General features: G+C 41.0%; 1 protein-coding gene across 1 annotated transcript in view; it reads right to left on the reverse strand.

Annotated features, from left to right (window-relative positions):
- Window positions 1–20,018, reverse strand: part of DYTN (dystrotelin) — a 50,046-nt gene that overhangs the window by 8,558 nt on the left and 21,470 nt on the right. Inside the window, exons 8-9 of the mRNA XM_036318712.1 lie at window positions 15,489–15,600; window positions 13,926–14,074 (exon numbers count right to left, since the gene is read on the reverse strand). Coding sequence (XP_036174605.1) covers window positions 13,926–14,074; window positions 15,489–15,600 — 261 coding nt within the window. The remainder of the gene's footprint in view (window positions 1–13,925; window positions 14,075–15,488; window positions 15,601–20,018) is intronic.

Raw genomic sequence — 20,018 nt, forward strand, 5'->3', positions numbered from 1 at the left:
TAACAAGATGTACTCCAAGTCCCCTCCATAGGAGAAGATGCTGGAGAAACCTGTGCCTTGACTGTTATCTAACACTAGAGGCCTGGTGCACGAAATTCATGCACTCGGAGTGTGGGTGGGGGCGGTCCCCCAGCCTGGCCTGTGCCCTCTCACAGTGCGGGAGCCCCGTGATCGATCACCCCAAAGAGGTAGGCCCCACCCACCTATCCAGGGCTCCTCAATGGATTGCCCCAAAGAGGTAGGCCAGAGCTGGAGGTCCCGCCTCCATGCTGCGCACGCAGGGTCAAGTCCCCGCCCACCCACGTGCACCTCGCTGCACATGCAGCCTCCTGGTGATGGACTGTGACTGCATGAGGGCATCACGGTGTGACGGCATGAGGGCGTGATGACCATTTGCATATTAGCTCTTTATGATATAGGATTGTTCACCATGTGCAGCTGTCCTTCGGGTCTATTGTAGGATACCTGATTCCACTAAGAATTTCACTGGCTTTGAGAGGTTTTCGAAAACTCATCATGCAAACCTTCACCAGATGCTAAAGTCTGAACATTGACTTTATTCACTATCATTTTGTCTAGAAATACTCCAAGTAAAGCTAGTATACATGCCATGGCTACACTCCTGACACCTGTACTCCAGTAGGTGTGTGAAGGCCTTATCCTTGTTCCCCCTGGAACCCTCTTTCCCTCAGGTTCTTGCTTTGCTCCCTCTCTCCTCCTTCAGTCTTTGCTCACCACCATGTTCTTAGAGAGGCCATCCCTGACCACCCTACTTGAAATTGCAAATCAGAGCCCCCACCTTCCGCTCCAGCACCTCCCATCCCCTTCCCTGCTGTAAGTATCTCCATGGCCTTTTGTTAGCAAATTGTCACAGAGTGTAAACAGATCTTAGATTCTGACTTAGTCTCCAGCCTTCAAACAGTCACATTACGTGACATAAAACCTGTTTTTCTTACATATGATTTACTCTATTACTTAATAACTGCTTACTATCTCTTTAGTCGGGCAATTTTTTTTCCTCTGTTTTGCTTGTTGCCATATCCTCAGGCCATGGCCTGCAATAGTCCCTGTTACAGATATGTGTCCAGTTCAAAGTGGCTTACTAAAGTGCAATCTCATTCTTTGAGCAGTGCTGTTGGCATGTTTATTGAATTTGGAGAAATGTACAATCTCATTCTTTGATCAGTGCTGTTGACATGTTTATTGAATTTGGAGAAATGGCTCTTTGCGAGAAATGCAACATTTTTCACTGTTAGAGGCTTTGAAAATCCTATTTGCTCCTGACCTTGGAGAGCTCTTAGAATTTAGTTTGGGCTTCCATCAGAAGCAGGCATTTCTAGAGGCTGGCCTTCAAACTTCCAGACAGTCTCACTCAGGAGAAACAGGACCCTGACTCTAAAATCCAGAATCATAACTGAAGTTTCAAGTACAGCTTTATGGTGGGTTTTCAGAAAGGAGTCTGCACAGGGATTTGATGTTGCAGACAACCAACCATTCTCAGAAGACCTCCCTAACAATGTCACCCGTGCCTAATGTGCTTGTTATGACCGCTAATGATGCTGGTGTCTCTTTCTCCCATGTTGCCCCAATTCCTGTCCTCTTTCTCCTCTCTCCCATGCTTGGACAGCTAGAAGACATGTACCCCCTTCCTTCCACAATCCAGGTGAAAGTAGGTAAAGCCCTACTTAAAGTATTGTTCTTTTCTTACTCCATTTTTTTTAAAGGATAAATTTTCCTGCAGTTTTTGATGAATATAATTTACCCGATACCAAGATTTCCATCAACTGGAAGCCCAGTACTTTCCACGCAAATATCCATTGTTCAGAAGCAATTCAGATTGCTTGAGAAATAATTCCTTTCAAATGATCTAAAATCTTCTTTTCTACACTTTAAAAAATCTTTATCTGTAGCTTGAATCTCCCATATAATGGGCTTTCAAATAGAATGGGAACACTCCCAGGCCCAGTGACTCACACACGGAGCAATTTCGTCCCTTGATCAGCGCCTAGCGGAGGACAGAGTAATAAACAGGTAACTAGTGACTGAATGATGCTCTTTCTTTTAGTGTAGTCTGAGTTGCCTTTTCAGTAGCCAGTGACACAGTGTTGGCTGTTGTTGAACTTAGTTAACTATATATCTCAGGTCTTTTCCAGACTATTTGTTCCAGACTATGGGCCTGTAATTGTAGGGCTTGCATTTAATCCTTTACAATTTGGTCTTTATTAATTGCCCCAATGTTCTAGACCAGCGGTCGGCAAACTGCGGCTCGGCAAACCGTGGCTCGCGAGCCACATGCGGCTCTCTGGCCCCTTCAGTGTGGCTCTTCCACAAAATACCAACTTGTGTGCATGGACCACAAAGTTTCAATCGCACTGTATGTGCGCACCCGCACATGGTATCGCGAGCGCGGTTTGCCGACCACGGTTCTAGACTAGCACATTTTAGTGAGCCCAGATTGTCATTCAGCTTATTGCCTAGGCCAGTGGTTCTCAACCTTCTCGCCCTTTAAATACAGTTCCTCATGTTGTGACTCAACCAAAAAATTATTTTCGTTGCTACTTCATAACTGTAATGTTGCTATTGTTATGAATCATAAAGTATCTGATATGCAGGATGGTCTTAGGCAACCCCTGTGAAAGGGTCATTCGACCGCCAAAGGGGTCGTGACCCACAGGTTGAGAACCGCTGGTCTAGGCCATCTGGTATCATGTCACACACATTTGAGAAGCATACCCTCTACTATTTTATCCAATTCATTGATACAAATAATAATGCAGAGAGAAACAAGGACAAAGCCTTCACATAGATTCATTCATTAATCAGCCTCCCACTTTGGTATACTTTATGTTAATAAATACCTTACTAGGAGACCGAGGATGTATATATTTAGTGGGTAGGAATTATATAAAAGGAAATAACTTATTTTAAAATAATTAGTTTGAAATAATTATTCTAAGAAGTAAGTTTTAAAGAATCAAAATTGCCTTCTTATTGTTACACTACTTTCCTTAATATTATTTCTAATTTCCTTTTCTTATACCATAAAAAAGATTAAAATTGTTTTTAACATTTGAATTATTTAACTTATTTGAAAGTGTTATTAAGCAACTCTCCATGAGTTATCACAGATTTTTAAAATGTCCCTTATCTGTCATACATTTATATTATGAAGCACATCTCTTTCTCTCTTTCCATATATATTGAGCATCTGCTAAATAACAAGCATTGTGCCTGAAAATCAAGGTCTTCCCTCAGGGGGAACTTCTCATTGAGGATCATGAATTCCGTCTTCTAAAGAAATGACAACAGGAGGCAGGAACTCAAGGAATAATTAATCCCTTGAGACACAATAAGATGGTCGACAGTTTCCAACAAACCTAATAAACCCGGTAGAAAGTTGGATGCTGTTGGGGGACGTGTACTGATTTCTTTAGAAGAAGGGAAACACACACACCAGACACACACAGAATCATACTTTGCTGAAAATGCTTAACCAATTTTCAAGGACTGCAATAAAAACTCAAAACATAATTTAATTAGCCGGTTGATCTCTGTTATGTTCAACTATTCAAATAGAGACAAAGCCCCCTTTTATCTTCATACTGACATCATAGGATTTCTATGTTTAATAAATATCTTCTAGATTTAAAAAATCATGGTAAAATCATTGTATAAAAGCAAAAAGAAATGCTATTGATTTGTTTCTGCTGTCAGTATTTGTGCATGCCCGTGGTTCCTACCTTCTTTCCCTATGGAGCGCATTAATATATTCATGAGTCCTCCACAGTTCATTTCTAATGCTGACTGTGGCCTGAAGAAGCAAGAAACAGAGAAAATAAGTTTTTGGTTTAAATTTAATCCACATTTCTAAAAATTCATCATAAGAACATGATAATGATATTTTTTTTAAAAAATTTCATTAGTTACTATTTTTAAATGTGACTAATATTTGGGTTTATGTCATCTAAGTGTTTATATGCTCAAAGTATCTATATATATAAAACCCTAATATGCAAATAGACTGAACGGCGGAACAACCGAACAACCAAACAACTGGTCGATATGACATGTGCTGACCACCAGGGGGTGCGTGTGAAACATGACATGCATCGGCAGCAGGTGGCAAAGCACAGAATATGGCCGGCATTGGCTGTGGCAGGATGGTGGAACAGGTGAGCAGGGGCACCAGACCAAGGCTGTCATCTGGGTGAGCCTCTGGTGGTTACTGAAAATTCTTTGCTCTTGTGTGCCTTGGTTCTGCCAGGTGCTCGCACCTGCTGCCAGTGCCCAGCACCAGCCCCAATCACAGTGCCATCAGCAGGTGCCAGTGGGGCCGGCTCCATCAGAATGTGGGAGCAGGGCTGCCGGCAGACAGGGGACTGGGGGCCTCAATGGCAGGGGCCAGGCGGGGGCCCAGAGGATGGGCCAAGACCCGCCCCTGTGCCCACTGCAGTCACGTGGCCCACAGTTCCTCTCAAGATGCATGAATTCGTGCACTGGGCCCCTAGTAGTCACATAATATTATTTTTACATAAAAATTTCCTTTAGCCCTAACCGGTTTGGCTCAGTGGATGGAGTGTCAGCCTGCGGACTGAGGGGTCCCTGGTTCGATTCCGGTCAAGGGCATGTACCTTGGTTGCAGGCACATCCCCAAGAGGGGGTGTGCAAGAGGCAGCTGATCGATGTTTCTCTCTTATCGATGTTTCTGACTCTCTGTCCCTCTCCCTTCCTCTCTGTAAAATATCAATAAAATATATTTTTTAAAAAATTTCCTTTAAAGAGATTTAAACGTAAAAAAGAGTTTTAGATTTTGTTGTTTGTTTGTTTTAATATATTTTTATTTATCTTAGAGAGGAAAAGAGAAGGAGAGAGATAGAAACATCAATGATGAAAATCATTGATCTGTTGCCTCCTGTATGCCCCACACCGGGGATCGAGCCTGAAACTCAGGCATGTGCCCTGTCCAGGAATTGAACTGTGACTCCTGGTTCATAGATCGATGCTCAACCACTGAACCACACCGGCCAGGTGAGTTTTAGGTTTTAAAATTAAGTCATAATAGTCTTTTGCTCAAATTAAGTTGCTGCCCAGGACACCTCCTTCTCCAAAAGCATATGCCAAAGCAGTGGGTCACTTGCTCGCTCTTGGCTCAAGAAATCTTTCACTTCTGTCCTAACCGGCTTGGCTCAGTGGATAGAGTGTCGGCCTGCAGACTAAAGGGTCCCAGGTTCGATTCCGGTCAAGGGCATGTACCTTGGTTGCGGGCACATCCCCAGTAGGGGGTGTGCAGGAGGCAGCTAATCGATGTTTCTCTCTCATTGATGTTTCTAACTCTCTATCCCTCTCCCTTCCTCTCTGTGAAAAAATCAATAAAATATATTAAAAAAAAAAAAAAGAAATCTTTCACCTTCTACTTAAACTTTTGTGTCTTTCCACTGATGCCAAATAGGATGTGTACTTCGCATCATCACTTCTCTTTGAGTTAATAATAGTCAGCTCTGCTCTCATTTAGAATTCTCCCACAAAACCTTGTCTCTCACATCACACTTTGCAACCCAAGTGCAAGTCCTGACCTGACCCAGGCTGGCTCTGGCTCCGGGGGCACCATGGACCAGCCTTTGGCGCCCACACATCTGGATGGGAGACTGGATTTCATTCCTTTACATTTGTAAGCAGCTGTGGCTACGCTCCATGACCTTCTCCCAATGAAATTTTTTCAGCAAGTAGATTCGAAATGCTTCTTGGTTTTTTAAAAGTGTACATTCTGCAAATACTTAGTCATGTATGCATTTTTGAAAATGCATAGACTAAAGTCTGTAAAGGTATAACTCAAACAGTTTACATCTGGGGAGCTAGGGGCCAGACCTGGGTTGAGAATTGTGGTTGAAAAGGGCTTTACCTTTACCTGTGATATTTTAACTTTTTATAAGCCAAACTGATTCAGGTGTTATTTATACTGTTAAAGGTGTTTGTTTTTAATCAAGGAAAGATAGGCTGCAGCAACTTTAACAATGAAAAAGAGATCCAAGGGAGTAAAAGGAAAGTAAAATAAAGAAGAAAAACTCAAACAGAAAAACCTCTTTAAAATTTCTTCCCTCAGAACAAATACATGTTAAAGTGAAAAAAAAAAACACCAACATTCTGCATTGTGAAATGGCTTTTCTTCCTCTTTTCTTGGAAGCAGGAAATAGAGCAGCTCTTCCTCTGTCCTCACACATGTGATTCCAGCTCGCTGCCAAGTGACGCCAGGTGTTCTGAGGGGTGTCTGAGTGGCTCCATTTACGGAGCTGATGACGGAAGTGCACACAGACCTGAAGGAGTATCCCAGAGGCAGCTGCACAGGCTGCGCGTTAGTGGGTGGTCACAAGACCTACTCTCCACTCATACTTCTACCCAGAAAAATTTACTGAAATATCATTAAGGGTCCAGTGTTCTAGGGTTTTACTCTTGGATTCTGGCAATTGTTAAATAAATAGTACTTATGTAAGATAAACTGTTTTTAATACAACACAAGATGAAAAATGACTAGCTGCTTAATGCAACCACCAAAACTCAAATACTCAAAACTGACAAAGATAATATTGAGAAAGAGAGAGAGTGATACTATTTAACTTGCATGTTGCAATTCTAAGTTTTAAAACATGAGCAAATCAAGTTTAAAGTGGATTTAAAGCATAATCCACTACAAACAAATATAGCTTTTAGTTCCAGCAATGCCAGGGATGTTTACTTATCAAGGATTCTATTTGCTAATGCAATACTTCCAATAAGGGAAAACACAGGATAATTTTGATTGATGCTAAAAAGGTATTTAAAATAAATAAATTCGATGACTTCTGATTGCGTACCAAAACACTTAAAAAATAGGAAAAGAAAATGACTTCCTCCTCATTGAACAGAATCTCAAACCAACAACTAGCAGCATAATATTTAATGGAGAAACACTAGGGAAATGCCCCCCGTTAAATCTAATCCCATTTAAGATAAAATAAGCTGCCCCATCATCTCTTGCATTATTCATATTGTTCTGAAAGATCTGGAGTCTTTCAGGAATGGAGACATGAAATAGAAATGAGGGGTGTAAGGACTGTACAGAAAGAGACCAAAACATCTTTTTCCCCCAGACCACTTAATTTTCTATTTAGAAGCAAGAGATTAAACCTAAGCCAATATTTGAAATTATTAAGAGAATTCAGAAAGGTTTGTCTTTAAATGATAACTATTCAAAAATATATACCTTTGTAATATGCCATCACCAATAATTAAGAAAAAGATATAAATGATAAAGGCCTTTATTCACAATAGCAGCAACAACATAAAATACCCAGGGTGCCCTAGTGAGAACATAGAATGATAGGAAGTAAGCTTATCTTGGAACCCTGGCAGAACCCAGCATGCCCCAGGTACCAGGGGGCCACTGAAAACAAAGACAGCAGTTTGAACTAGCACAAAGTTTTGAGAGTTCATTGAGGAAAACATGTGTATGTATACCCTACACATATAGCCCACACGTATATCAATATATACATACTAGAGACCCGATGCATGAAAATTCATGCAAGAGTAGGCCTTCCTTCCCCTGGCTGCCGGCACCAACTTCTTTCCAGCACCCAGGAACCAGGCTGCTTCCCTCCTCCGGCCACCGGCAGGCACTCAGAACCTGGGCTGGCTTCCCTCTGGCCCAGCTTCCTCAAGAAGGTCATCCGGAATGAAGTCCGGAAGACATCCAGTCTAATTAGCATATTACCCTTTTATTATTATAGATATCCCACATATATAAAAATATATACATATATATGCCATACCTCAATGGCAAAAAACCTAATTAATAATCTGTCTTAAAAATGAGCAGGCAATACAAATAGACATTTTTCCAAAGAAGACATACAAATGACCAGCAGGTACATAAGAAGATGCTCAACATCACTTGGGGAAATGCAAATCAAAACCATAATGAGTGACACCTCACACTTGCTGGAATGGCTATTATAAAAAAGACAGAAAATAACAAATGTTGGTGAGGATGTGGAGAAAAGGGAACCCTTGTACACTGTTGGTAGGAATGTAAATTGGGGCAGCTACTATGGAAAACAATATGGAGGTTCCTCAAAAAATTGAAAATCAAACTATCATATGATTCAGCATTCCTGCTTCTGGGCACAAAAACAATATTCTAGAACAAGTTTTCTCTATTAAATATTTTTTTCTATTCAAACTGCATTTCTATATGATCTTATAAAACCATCAATTTAGCTCATATGGGATTGTTTACAAAGTAACCCAATGTTGATAGTTTCCTTTTTTGTTTGTTTTATTTCTATTGAGATAGTAAATTTTTAGAATATAGAAAAAATTTAGAAATAACCCAAATACCAAATAACAGAGGTGTTCAATAACGTTAAGTTCATTTAAATAAAAATTATACAACCTTTCAGATTGTTTTAGAAGAATTGTATTGGCAATGAAAATGCTCACAACATAACTTCCTATATAATAAAGAGCTAATATTCTAACTAGACCAAACAGCAGAACGATCATCCGGACAACCTTCCAGACAACCATCCAGACGACCTTCTGGATGAAGCCGGAGCTTCATCGGGCCTCTAGTATATTGATAAAGAACTATACACCCAATATGATATAAATCATATTAAAAATGTTAGCAGGAAAGACTATAATAGTTAACAATGGTTATATTAGGGATTGATTATAACGTTGACTTTAGTCTTTGCTCTTTTATAACTTTCCAAATTTTCTATAATAAATATGTAGCACTTCTTGACTGAAGTTAAAAAGTTATTTTAAAAATATGTCCCTAGATTTTTCCTTGATCACATGAACATCTTGAAAATATTCCCCAAACCAGGGAATGATTCACGGAATCTGACTGCGTCATTACAGAATGGTCCAGATTAACTGTGCCTTAACAACGGCCCCTTTCCCTTTTGGACTCACCTGATGATGCGGGCTGCTGGCATCAGTTTGTTGACCCTGAGACATCCTTTGGCATATTCGTTTGGAGGCCTTCATGGCAGCTGTTTCCACTGGACCAATTGGGTATTGGATGGAGAGCCTGTTATAAAGGAGGGTTTTATGAAAGGTTGTAATAATCTTTATCAGGTATGACATTGAGGAGAGTCTTAGAAAATGTTAAATCATATATTAAATTTAGTATCCAAACAGTAGCAATAAAACAACCCACATTTGTTCTCTGTGCTCTTTCCAACTACTCAGTTGATAGTCAATCACCTAATAATAGGAATGGAAATTCCTCCACTGCCCCCCTCCCCCCTCACACACACACACTTGACCATTTGGAAATAAGAATGCAGAGACATTCAGGGATGACTACAGGAAATCCCTGGGTCATCTCGTCCAGGTCAGATACTAGGGGTTCTAAGCGCAGCTGTGGGTTTATGATGTCGTACATGAAAGAGCATAGAATAGAGCAGACTAGTTTAAGGTCAGGCAAGTTCCGTTTTATATAACTTCATTTCCTTTCACTCCTTTATTCAAAAACTATTTAAAGCCTCTTACCATCTTGAGATATTGCAGATGAAGAAAAAAAAAGATTTTTAAAGAAAGCAGAGAACTCCCTGTTCACGGAGACTTCCCATCTAATAACAGACAAATAGACCATCATTTTTTGACATAATGTGATTCTTTCAACAGAATTCAAGGAGAGTCCGGAAAAGAAGCAATTATTCTGTAGCACACTTAATTATTTGCTTAAAGGGGTTGGCAATTTGGGGTAGAGTAAAGCAGGATAGCCTGTCACTTCTTTGTCATGCATCTTGTAAGTGACAGACAGTCTCTATTCTTACCCCATCTGAGATCATTTTTAATACCTTGGGGGTGTCCAACATCATTTTCTGTACTCATATAAATATTTACAACCATCAAAATACATATTGAATTTGTTTTTGAAACAAAATGGCACTAGTCCATGCACATTATTCAGCCACTTGCCTTTTTTCTCTTAATGTATGATGGTGAATGCTCTCTAGTATAATTAATAGGTACTAAAATTTGTTCCTAAGTAGATTCATTATGTTGTTGTATGTCTGTATCATATATGTTCTGCCATTTTTTTTACTATATGAGAGTTGCTTTTATTCCTATAGGACAGAGTTCCAAAAGTGGGTCAAGGGCCAAATCTTGTATATATTTTTATGTTGAGTAGATACCACTCTCCTAAAGTCAGTTCCTCCACATGTGTTCTAGCCCCCATTCCTTCTAAACTGCTGAGTGCCATCGCTCCAATAATTCTCCCCTCTTACACCAAATCGCCAACTTTCCTCTCTACAAAATCATTCCCTCAGTACACTAACATGCTTTATTTTTTCCATTATAACAAAACATTCTCTTGAGTCATTCTACCATCTAAGACAATCTCTTTGCTCCCTGTACGTAAAACATTCTGAAAAAATTATTATGTAGTATCTTCAATTCTTCATCTCCCATTCTCTCTCTTAAATTGCCTCTAGTTTGATTTTTCAACTACCACTGTCCCACAATGCTATTTATGAGGTCATCAATGATTTCCTTATTTCTAAATCCAAAGGTCAATTCTTACTTGACCTCGAAGCAGCATTTGACATGGTAGATCATGCCCTCCTCCTTGGAACACTTTCTTATCTGTCTTTCAGGAGTCCTCATTTTCTTGGTTTTCCTCCTACCTCATTCATCACTCTTTTTCAGTAGCTCTTGCTGGCTTTTCTCTCACCAACTTTGTAATGTGAAATATCACAGCGCTCTGTCCTCAACTCTCCTCTCTTCTTCATCTACACACTTCCTTTGGTCATCTAATTTGATCTCATGGCTTTAAAAACCATATATGTTAACAACTTCCAAATTTGTATCTCCAATAGACTCTCTCCCAAATTCCAGACATGAATAGCCAACTGCATACTCAACATCTCCATGTGGGTGTCAAAGAGATATCTCAATCTAAACATCCCCCCTCACTTTACTCTCCTCTCCACTATAGTATCCCCCATTTCAGATGACAGCAACTTTATACTTCTACATACTATACCATCACCCTAACTGTATTATTTAGTATAGATACAAGAATTGATCCATGGATCTGAGGATGAGAATATAAATTGTACTAATTTATCCAACTATATGAAGAAACCTAATATTATTTTAATTAAGTGGGGAGAAGACATTAACTGGCTATCTATCTTAAAGAAAGCAAAGTTAGACCCTTGCTAAAATAAATTTCAAATGTATTGAAAATAGAAACATTTGAAGAAAATTTAGAAAAACATTCACATAACCTTGCTCCTACTTTTGCCCCCTTTAATCTATTCCCAATATCTCTTCCTTAATTCCATTCAGCTACACTGGCCTCCTCCCTGTTTTTTGCATCTGCCAGGCTCACTCCTGCTTTGAGCTGCTGTCTCCTTGCAGTATGCTTTTCTCACTTACCAGTGCAGTTCACTCCCTCAGCTCCTTTAAGTCTTTGTTGAAATATCACCTTTCACTCAAGCCCACTATGCCCACCTTATTGATTGATTTTAGAGGAAGAGACAGAGAGATAGATAGATGATAGAGATAGATAGATGATAGATAGATAGATGATAGATAGATAGATAGATAGATAGATAGATAGATAGATAGATAGATAGGGAATTGAGAGTTCCAGAGTGGGGACAGAGCCTCAAATGTTAAGTGGGTGTCAGGAAAGGCCTTAAGGATGAGATGACATTTGAGCAAAGAGCTTTCATGGGTCTTTAGGAGCTGAGGAGTCAAGCCATTCAGGGAGGTGGTCTAGGGGTATCAATTCTTTAAAGTAAAGGTTTCAGTTTTAAGAGAAGGGGATCTGGCTTAGTCTTATGAGGAAGGGTGAGGAATCAGGGCTGGAGCAGCAAGAATGTAGGTGGGGACTTGGGGCATGCAGGTGAAATAGGTCATCAGCATGGTTCAAATATGCAGCACTTTTCTAAGTCATGTTACAATTTTTAGTTTTTAGCTTAAAACAATGGAAAGATAATGGAGGGATTTAAGGCATGGGATTTTGAGGAAGATGAACATGTAAGAAATGTAATCATATTTGTGTTTTTAAAAGATGAGTCAGACTTCAGTGGTCAAAAGAAATGCAAATAAGAATATGGAACTTTGTGCTCTACGACAATGTAGGAATTTAAACGAGATATCAAGTATCTGATATGGCTAACTGGATGGCTAACTGACTTATTGTACTGATCCTCTGCTAGGGAAGGTGAAATAAATGGATTGAAGGAGACAGATACATTAGAACCTGAAATCTTTGCTTTTACTTTAAACTAAAATTCTTTGTACTCTATTAAAGATATACACCCACATGATACAAAAATTTTATAAAAATATATTGATATCAACCTGCTAGGAAATGTGATACAGACATAGTGAATGCCCTCTAATTGAGAAGTCAATATGTACTTTTCAATTTAAAGAGCTAAAAATATATATTTAATTATACCAAATTGTAAAGTGACAAAATAACCACAGAAATAGAGCCTGGGGTTGAGATAGAATTATACTGGTGGGATGCCTGAGAAAAGATTAGAGAATTACAAAAGAAATAAAAAATTAATACCTACTTAAACTGATCTCTTCTTCTCCCAGTAGATAAAATGGGAATAATTCTGTTTCTGCCTCCCAAAAGTTTAATGATCGCAAGCTATAGGAAATGCCTTCTCTTCTCTTTACCTTCTCAAATTTTAAATTGCGAAGAAGGGGTTATTTCAAAAAGTAAGGTCACAGAGACTTTGTAAAGGTCGCCTTTGGTGGTGATCGGATATGGGATGGTAATCGGGTATGTGATGGTGATCCGGTATGGGATGGTGATCGGGTATGTGATGGTGATCGGGTATGTGATGGTGATCGGGTATGGGATGGTGATCGGGTATGCGATGGTGATAGGGTATGCGATGGTGATCGGGTATGCGATGGTGATAGGGTATGCGATGGTGATCGGGTATGGGATGGTGATCGGGTATGGGATGGTGATCGGGTATGTGATTGTGATCGGGTATGTGATGGTGATCTTGTACCAGGGGTGCGGCAGTGTGCTCTGGGATGACCCCCTGGAGCATAAGTTGGCATTCTGAATTTTGAGAATTAAAAAAATTCACATTTTTGACCCAAGATTTTACTTGAGTAAATTTATCTTAATAAAATGTTAAAAGTATGAGAAGATACGTGTATAGGGATGTTGATAACAGAATTTAGGGGAATAAAATTTGAAAATAACTAAAATTTTCAATGATATAAGGGATTGCTTGTGAATTGTGGCACTTCCTTATTAGAGTTAGGCCATTAAAAATGACATTTTGGAAACTAATGAGATGGGAAATGCTCTTTACTTAATGCAGGTGAAGAGAAGAATGAAAAATTGTACCTACAGCATAATTCCTGTTTTGGAACACTAAAGTGTGAAAAGCATTCATCTGTGAGTGATGGAATACTATCTTTCCTTTTTTTTTTTTTTTTTTTTTAAGAAGTGTTAATTCTGAATTAAGTTTTCAAAGGCAAACCAACCAAAAATAGGTACAGTGGGGCCTTGACTTACGAGTGTCCGGACTAACGAGTTTTTTGAGATACCAGCTGTCTCTCGGCAGATTTTGTGCATTGAGTTGACAGAGTCATTTGAGTTAACGAGCTCTTTAACGAGCTCCTTCATGAGCTCGGTCTCGGAACGAATTAAACTCGTAAGTCAAGGCCCCACTGTATATGAAACAAAGCTATTCAAGTACTCTAATATTAAAAATCTTTTGTGGCTGACACCTGCTGTTGGAATAACTCTAAAGAATTGGATGGGCCACTTGAAGGTACTTCTGCCTCTTTCTACTTTATCTTAGGTTCGTCAGCATTATGGAAGCTGCTGTTCTGGCCTGGGCTGCCACTCTGCACGGCTGACTCTCACAGACACTCACCTGGCCTGTGCACGGTCAGCCACGGCCTTTGCCTTCGCCTGATCCAGCAGCCACTGCCTTCTCGCAGCCTCTTTCCTCCGCCAGCACTCTTGGAGCAGGTTGCTCCTGAGGGTCCCCAGGAGGAGTTTGGTATACTCCTTGGCGGACATCTCCTGGAATGGCCAACATTACAAAGGGCGTCAGGTCAGTCTCAACGTGGTCTTCTTTCCTTATCTGGGCAGACCGGCTGCTGTGAAAGTCTCTGGAATTGCTTCACCTACGTTTATGTCCTCAGAAAAATCATCTTACTTTCTTACTACCTGCATTTCTTTACGTTCTCTGTGTCTATGTGTACACAGAGCAGACCCCCCAACTTCCACGGTAACTCTTCTCCCTTCGAGCCACCCAGTATTGTGGGATGTTAAAGCTAGAAGGGGGGATGAAGGAGGACCAAGTCCATGGTCATTAACATTCGGGTTGTGGATTCCTTTGAGAATTGGGTGATCACCCATGGATTTATCTCCAGAAATATGCTCAGACCACCTACAGTCCACCCATCAACCCCACATTAAGAACCTCTGCCAAAAAAAAAAAAAAAGCAAAGAAGGAATGCAATGAATTGTTAAAATTTCCAGCACTTGAAATCTTAAGTGTAATAACAAAGTGGCCACACGGTGTCAGTCTAACACCGATAAGCCCATTTCTCCCCAGGCTTTTACAAACAGATCTCAGGCCATTGAACCTGAGGATTTGGGTTAATAAAGTTTAGCAAAGCGGTGCCCACTGGGAATTATTTGGCAGGATCCAGACACTTGACTTTTGTGGACTATGTGTGTTAAAGGGGAGAATGAGAGAAAACTGTCCTCTGAAAAGCTAGTTAATCAAGACACTTCATTCACTATTGTGGCGTTTGAGGGTGATGTCATCTGTGTGGAGAAACTGATTCACAGAAAGGCTGAGATGAGAAGAAAGTGTTCTTTCTGGAAAAGTTAAAATGCTCTTTGTTTAAGATGTACTATCCCATTTCTCTTTCCCCTTAGAAAGATCTGAATTCTCTTGCTGATTATTAAATTTTTCTTTTAAAAGTCTTAGTTTTATAATCTTCCACTAAAAACTGAGATAGTTGTCTTTCTCTTTCATTTTTCTTTGAGAAAAAATACTTGACATTTAGGACTCAGGAAAAAGATGTTAAAAAGGAAAACTCCCCAAATGTCCTAGAAACTAGAAGCCTTGTTGCATCATCTTTACCAACCAGAGCCTTTTCTTTTTAATCCGCACCCATTTCCAACGCCTCACCCCTCTTACACTGCAGACATTTTCTAATACACAATCTGGGATCGATGGCTTCAGACTGGACTCAGTTTGGCCTATTCTTCCCCCCAAAAGATTTTATTTAAATTTACAATGTAAAGAAAACATATTTATATTGAGAGATATTTAAGGTTCACTTTGCCACTTCCTTAGTCATAAATATTTCTAATGAAAGGAGCAGACTCTGGTTTTTCTGGAGGGAAAGTGTCTAAACTGCTGTAGCCGGTTCTGACACGATTCAGGAGTAGCTTGGGACAATAGGTTAGGTGTTACCTGGACACAGTGCTCAACCACAGGATGAGACGTCTGGTGGGACTTGCTGTGGAGACCGGATAAGAAACACATCTGGCAGATGTCAAAGTTGAGGCACTTCAGGCAGCGATATCTGCCAATGAAAATGGGAGCGGGGCTGGCATCACTACTAGTAGGCAAACCAGGAAAATAATATTCAGGTGGAAAATGAGCAGGAACATGCAGGGGACATCTGAGCTGTCAAGTGAGCATAAAGGTTCTCCCAAAATTTGCAGGGATGGATGGTAAATGACTCTGATATGTTTATTTAATCAAATAAATCTTCTTCTTTTGACAGTATTTTTATAATATGGCATTACATTCATATAGTTTTAGCCAACAAACTAGAGTATGGAAGTCTCATTCATTTCTCACTCCTTCCCCCCAAATACTTGTATATGCAGGGCAGTGTGTGCTACAACCCTTAGGACAGACCTCATGTTGTGCAGCTGCACAATGCATTCAAATATTTTTAATTTAGTTGCCAACTTTTAAAAAAACCTGAGAGATTTCAATAAAGTTTGAATTCTGCCTTCTGTTAAAATTTTGCAAGATGTGATGATATTGGACCTGCATTCCTGAATGCTGCTGGAGAGAATGAAGCCATCCTACATAATAAAAGCCTAATATGCAAATCGACCAAACGTCAGAACAACCGGTCGCTATCCTGCACACTGACCACCATGGGGCAGACACTCAATGCAGGAGCTGTCCCCTGGTGTTCAGTGTGCTCCCATAGGGGCAGCGCCACTCGGCCAGAAGCCAGGCTCAGGGCTGACCAAGTACAGCGGCGGCGGTGGGAGCCTCTCCCGCCTCCATGGTAGTGCTAAGGAGCAGTAAGGAGCAGCGAGCTGGCGGGCAGTAAGGAGTGAGGGGTCCCGAACTGTGAGAGGAATGTATGACTGCCAGCAGGCAGACATCCCCCGAGGGGTCCGAGACTGCAAGAGGGTGCAGGCTGGGCTGATGGACCTGCCCCCCAGTGCACTAATTTCATGCACCGGGCCTCTAGTAGATAACTAATTTAAAACACACTTTTGTCATTTTTCTAGAAGTCTGTCCATAAAAACGAAAGTAAGTGGAGGAGGGGGAATTCCCCTCCAGCTAAAGTGACCATCACACCCACGTTTCTCAACAGCCCAATACTGCAGTCTTCCTGTTATGAATAGTAGGAACCTTAACTCTACTGTGTCAGAAGGAGAAGGGAGTGGTATCATAGTGTTTGTAAAAGATCAGAGATCTATACTCCCCTCCTCCCCTGATATTTTAACTCTCTTCTCCAGCTGCAGAGCACGCGGATTAGAGCTCTGTCTTTTTCATCAATGGCATCGATCAGTGAGGCCAATGCAGCTCCTCCTCCCAGACAGACTGTCCTCAGCTCGCCACAGGCCCTACCCTCACTTCTACTCCTTGCCTGGCTCCTGTAGCATTTGAGTTTGCAATCCTTGTCTTAAAACTCACACACAGAAAAGGGAACTATGGCAAAATCCCTACACTCTTCACATTTCGTATCTTGCTGCAAAGAGACGATATGGTAGCTTGAGATTCTCACCAGGCAAGTTAAGCACCATGTGATTATGTGTCGGTGAGAGGCATGGAAAATAAGTGTGATGGGGGGGGGATGGAGGGGGACGTTCCTGTGAGCTGGTATGGCATGAAAAGTGAGACATGCCATGCCATGCAGGGAAGCCTGGCTGGACATGGAGGTGGGGGAAATCCCAGAGAGGAATCAGAGGAGGAGAAAGGTAATAGGAGCTGGTGTGAAGAAGGGTTTGGAGAAGTCACATTGGTCAGACCTGCGGATCATTCTGGAGCGGAGGAATGAAAACTTGGAACGCCCCTGGGGCCAATGGCGGAAGGTCTTGGAAGTCTGACCGAAGTCATTTAAGGCAGCGCCGGAGAATGCAAGTGCCACGAGACCAACCCTCACTGTTCTTGTTCACTGTTGTACCCAATGCTGGTCCCATGGTAAGATAGTAATAGTGTTGAATGGCTATAATAGTAGTTAACATTTTTGAGCACTTACGATGCAGCAGGCAGGGTACATGTGTTGCCACGGTTAGTACTGGAGGCTAAGTGCAGTAGTTAGCATAATGAATGCGAGAAGTTTGTCAGAAGGCTGATGGACATTTTCAGCAGGGCTGAAAATCTGCATATTATTATCTGCTGCTGAACAGCTCTAGGCATTTCCCCTAACCCAGTGGTCGGCAAACTGTGGCTCGCGAGCCACATGCGGCTCTTTGGCCCCTTGAGTGTGGCTCTTCCTCAAAATACCGACTTCTGCACACGGGCCACGAAGTTTCAATCGCACTGTACATGCGCGCCTGCACGTGGTATTTTGTGGAAGAGCCACACTCAAGGGGCCAAAGAGCCACATGTGGCTCGAGAGCCGCAGTTTGCCAACCACTGCCCTAACCTGATAATCTTTTTCCTGTTTACCAAAATTTACCTTTGATATGCCTGTTTGCATTCCTAAAGGGCCAATGTGTTTTCCAGTAAATAAAAAGCTGTGGGTCAGGAGATTTGGGGAGCCACCCCACTAGAGGGTGAAGCCTCTGCCTGATTCCCCCAAATGACTTCCAAGTTTATATTTCTTGTCTAGTCTCTATTCATTTATGCGCAGCCCTTCTCCAGATTTCTGAACCCTTGCTGCGGAAAGACTGCGACAGGTTAGTCCCCTGGAAGTTCTTTAAGGTAACATGTTCTTCTTCTTATTTTACAGATGAAGAAACTGAATGAGAGAGAGTCCCACAGCTCAGACAGCTACACCACCACATGGTAAGTTGTAGAAGCAGGCTTGGAGCCCAGGGATACCATCTGACCAGAGAGCCAGCTATTTTAGCCACTATCATAGACCACCAAGGCAGGAGGCTTGAGTTTGACTTCACAGGCACCAGTACCAGTGACCTGGAAGTGGAAATGTAAATCCTGTTTTGGAGGCTATCTGGTCCATGGGAAATTTTCAATAAACTTAAGTCCAATGAAGTTAAATGAATCACAGTTTCTTCACCGGGAAAGTCGACTGATAAACCCTTCCTTCTCAGCATTGTAAAGTTTTTACAAACGTGAATAACTGGGAAGGCTTTTCACATGAAATGTATAATAATAGCGTATTTTAATAAGATAATTTATAAGCCATTTGCTCTGGCTGCTTTATCCAGTATTACATATGGTTGTGGTTGACTCATCTAGGACGGTATGCTGACCCTGACCTTGCATTAGTTCCTCTAGGCTCAGAAACTACCTGCGGGTTTGTGAGAAAGGGTGTAATGTAGATAATGAGATTGGTCTGTCATTGATGCCTTTACCAACCGAGAACCAAGTTTCCCCCCAATCCCATCTCAACTTTCAATGGCTATTACCGAGCATAAATGGAACATGTCCTGCTAAAACATAACACTTGGCTTAGGAACAACCTTGAGCCTGTACTTTTTCTTACTTTAGAAGGTCAAGTCTTTGCCCTCTTCCTGCTACCTCCAGATCTGAGAACACTTCTCTAAAATGGCTTTATTAAGCTCACTAAAATGAAAAGCCTTGAGGCTACTGTTGGAGTTTATGAGAGCCCAAAACACAGGACTAAGGTCAGGATTGTAATGCATTGAAGCGATTTCTAATAGATTCAGAAGGTTACAGCTAAAAGAGGCCAATGACATCATTTGACCCACCCCTCCTTGTTTTCCTTACAAAGATCTTAGGCTCAGAGAGGATACAGGCCTTGCCCAGTTCACCCAGCTGTCTCATAATCTGAGAACTGTGCATGGCCTTGGATGTCTAGGAGGAAAGATGGTTCACATAGATGCTCTTCTAAGACAAAGCTTAGCCTCCTGAATAGATAGGGACATAATCGAAAACTTAAAGTGTGGTCCTGCTTGCCCTCTGCCACTGCTAGTTTTGTTGTTGTTGTTGTTTTAATAATATATATATTTTTTTATTTTAGAGAAGAAGGGAGAGGAAGAGGGCGATAGAAACATCAATGATGAGAGAATCATTGATCGCCTGCCTCTTGCATGCCCAACACTGGGGATGGAGCCCACAACCCAGGCATGTGCCCTGAGCAGGTATTGATTGAATCGTGACCTCCTGGTTCATAGGTCCATGCTCAACCACTGAGCTACCTCAGCTGGGCTGTCACTGCTTGCTTTTGAGTGACCTTAGCAAGTCATTCAAAGTCTTTTATAAAATAGGAATAATAATATCTGCTATATGTTACACATAATGATTTTGAAGGAAAAAAAAATTCAATAGAAAAGTTGTGTTTGATATCATTGCAAAGTGAATTTTGTACCTGGCCCAGTGCAGGACACATAGTAACTGCTTAATCAATACTTGTTTATTGGTTAAATGATTATACTACCTATATAACATGGTAAATAATATTCATGTTCCTCTACTATCCACTATAAAAAGGGCATCTTTCTCATTGTGGTGTGGAGATTTCTTTGGTTTGGCTCCCTTGGTTTTCAACAGCCTTATTCATTTATATGTTTTATTGTTTAAAGTTCAGTTATTTGCAGA

The sequence above is a fragment of the Myotis myotis genome, unplaced genomic scaffold (assembly GCF_014108235.1).
Source record: "Myotis myotis isolate mMyoMyo1 unplaced genomic scaffold, mMyoMyo1.p scaffold_m19_p_8, whole genome shotgun sequence".
Taxonomy (NCBI): Eukaryota; Metazoa; Chordata; class Mammalia; order Chiroptera; family Vespertilionidae; genus Myotis; species Myotis myotis.